The 3,260-nt window shown below is 37.8% G+C and overlaps 1 protein-coding gene across 1 annotated transcript; it reads left to right on the forward strand.

Moving 5' to 3' along the window:
- The first annotated feature begins 30 nt into the window (after positions 1-30).
- Positions 31-2,703, forward strand: LOC110444544. The gene is made up of 3 exons (XM_021488914.1): positions 31-150; positions 1,073-1,294; positions 1,710-2,703. The coding sequence occupies exons 1-3, from the start codon at positions 148-150 to the stop codon at positions 2,256-2,258; spliced, it is 774 nt and encodes a 257-aa protein (XP_021344589.1). The 5' UTR covers positions 31-147; the 3' UTR covers positions 2,259-2,703.
- The last annotated feature ends 557 nt before the right edge of the window (positions 2,704-3,260 follow it).

A 3,260-nucleotide genomic window follows, 5' to 3' on the forward strand; every position in this document is an offset into this window, starting at 1 on the left:
TTACACTTCCGACAGACGACAGCTGACGACTATGATGAGGTGGTATCTATACGGAAACATCTGTATGGCGGGCTGGATTACATACCAAGTGAATACCACGATCTACTGAAACACAATACAGGAATAGCTGGATACATAGGTAATACAATGGTAAGTCTGTTTGTGTTTGCTTGGGAAAATAGAACACTTTAACATATTTTAATATTCAGTGATTAGATAAAGCCCTGTCACAACATAACTCACGGAGTATGGTTATCATAACATGGAAAGCAGTGCGTGCTTGAAAGTTAATTCAAGGTGAGTGTTAGAATCACCTCTTCATTCACCTGGTACTGATTATATATTTATATATTGTTGATACGTGGTAACAGAATCGTTTATGGAAATACGGTGTTTGGACGTGTTGAGATATGCACTCATTTTAATGTAGAAATGTATACAAGGAAAAATGGTATATGCAAAGGGACATTCAGGTTTGATATAAAAGAGTCTGTAGATTTTCAGATTTCAAGTTCGGTAAGGATACACTGTCATGATCAATACTTTCTTGTAATTTACAGATAACATAAATCGGAAATTAAATTGTAAGACCTAGTATGCTTTTCGAAAATTCAGCCTCATATGAAAACAAATCGTCTAATGGAGGAACACAGCTTGTCCCTAAAGCTATGCGAATTGTCGGCTGATAATCCTGCAACCGAATTCAACAATGCTATTGTTCACAGGGACTAATTCATAATTACAATTTCATCCACAGTATATTCCCATTGGTCCTTGTCGTGCGTTTTACAAAATATGCTCCAAATCAATCCACAGCCTTATATTTTTACACTGTTTGCATTTTCGTGAAAAAGAAAGCCTACACAATAAAAGAACGAGGGCGTTCCTTCAGTTGAGTGTAAAATAATGTCAAATATTCCTATAAAGAAACATTTCCATGGAAAACAAGTAACAAGTTCTTGTGAATGTTATGAAATCCAATAAAAACAAGACAGTGTGAAATGTTCATAAATAGTCGATATCATAAATACGGGTAATTGTAAGATATATAACAAATTTCTTTCTTTTAAAGATAAGCTTCATGTTCGCTGCGGTCATTGATGATGGGCAAAGTGTGTTGATGCAATCTGCGAGAGTACGGGAGGAATACGTGGGCAGGGGAATCCTCTCGCAGAAGAAAAAATACTGCTTCAACATTCTTGCCAGAAGCGCGGAGAGGAGTGTGTATTGTACGACGAATTCGTCTGTCCTGGGTCGCTTACAGAAGAAAGGGGCCCTTGTCGTATTTCAGCGAGTAAATCACCTGCTTTTATACACAATTGAAATGTTAACATTGTATTTGTTCAAGCATTCGACTGCAATTATATAAAGGTTACAGATATATACAGTTGGTATTGAAACAGATAGTTTTTAAGTGTAAGGCACCTTTACTGTTATTCTATGACTTAATAATCAACTGACTCGTTATTGATGAATATTATCACGTATCCGCGTCACTGGGGTTATTCTTTCTGGATAATAGTTATAGGAAGAAAGAAGTATAATTTTCAATAATCCTTGGCAATTATGGGGAATGTGACAGTCTCAAATCCATCTCGATCATCGCATAAAGCCGGTAAACATGAAATGAAAACAGTGGTATGCAAACAAAATATATCGCAATCTGTCTGTTTGTTAAAATGTAGTCTGAAAGTATTGTTTCTTTTTAGAACGTGGCCATCTTCAAAACTACAAACCATACCCTCAAACGTACAGCTCTGGCATCTGATGTCCAACTCACACCTCTGGATATAGTAGATGCAAAACTCATGGAAAAAATCTTCCTCTCTCGTCATGCAAAACATAATCTATTTCCAGAGAAAAGAATCGTGGTCAAATGCGTTCCGTATCAGTTGGTGGTGTCTAACATTGATCGCATATTTAACTCGAACGCTAAACTGTTTGCCAGTGTCACGAAAGATGAAGATCAAAAGTGTTTCAACGCTCCATTGTTGATTTCAGCCACGACCAGCATGCCGTGTGAAGCAGGGACTGTTATATATCTTGACTTTTACGGTGAAATTTATGACAAAGAGCTAGTCACTGCTCATATCTCTAAACAGATGTCTGAGTATCTCAACACTGGTAATGAACGTCTTGTCTTGTATGTCACATACGGTAAGGAACATCACATAGGCACCGTGCAGCGTCTATTATCCATGTACTCGTGGGAACTGACTGATTCTGAAATTAACTTCGGGATTGAGGAGACAATTTAAGACTGATTGTCCAATCAGTTTTCTATTGTAGACAGGCCTTAATAATAGTTTTCCTATTGCCTGTTCTGAGAACAGGTAAAAACAGGTAAAACACACATGCCGGTAAGGATTTTAAGAGAGCGTCAAAAAGAATCTTAATTTATCATATCGAGGGTTCTCCTTCGAAGAACGGTGCATACAAATGATGTGGTTGATGTGCTCCACTGTCTTACAGAAGATATAGCTTGGTTCCGGTCGTCGTTCATGTAGATAGCTGTTGTAGTGACTAGTTTCCAATCCGACGGTACTTCTTTTGTTCCCCATGACTGTTGGAATAGGTATGTCATATAAGAGGGCGACCTGCGCAATCGCTTTTTAAGTCCCCATATTTATATCAGTCACGGACCACTGCTTTGATATGGTCTAGTCGCTGGAGAAGCGTACATCATTTTCTGTGATAGACCGGAAGTTTCCAAAGCTCGACTTTTCAGCTAGTCCTAAATCTGCAATGTCGCTAGTGTATTCATCTGTCATGTTGGTGCATTATGACAGATGTCGTGTTTGCTGTCTATGACGTCAAAGACAACGGAATATATGAATTCCCAAAGCTGTGTGCAACGTCATCAGACTTGTTAAACCAAAACTACGTAATAGTCGAACTAAACGTTGTGGTTTATTAAGTAGGATATATTACTTTAGATATACAATATATTCTACTGGAAACTGTATAGAGTCACAACGATTTTTTTCCATCAAATGCAATACATGCAAGAATGAAAAAAAGGAGGTGAGGGAAGAATATGTAAGAAATCCTCTCTTAAGCGTATGTATAATAGAGCAACATTATGAAAGATACATTATGCATGTATACAACCCGTCTTCATGTGACCCTGGCTGCTACGAGGACGTTAAACCCCAAACAAACAAAAACGGTCGAACAAATAAACAGGTATACAAGTAAAGGGGACGCTGAAGTTTGTTGTGTCTATAGTAATCTTCTTGTGTTGAGTTAACAGATCACCA

The sequence above is a fragment of the Mizuhopecten yessoensis genome, unplaced genomic scaffold (genome assembly GCF_002113885.1).
Source record: "Mizuhopecten yessoensis strain PY_sf001 unplaced genomic scaffold, ASM211388v2 hete_36140866, whole genome shotgun sequence".
NCBI lineage: Eukaryota > Metazoa > Mollusca > Bivalvia > Pectinida > Pectinidae > Mizuhopecten > Mizuhopecten yessoensis.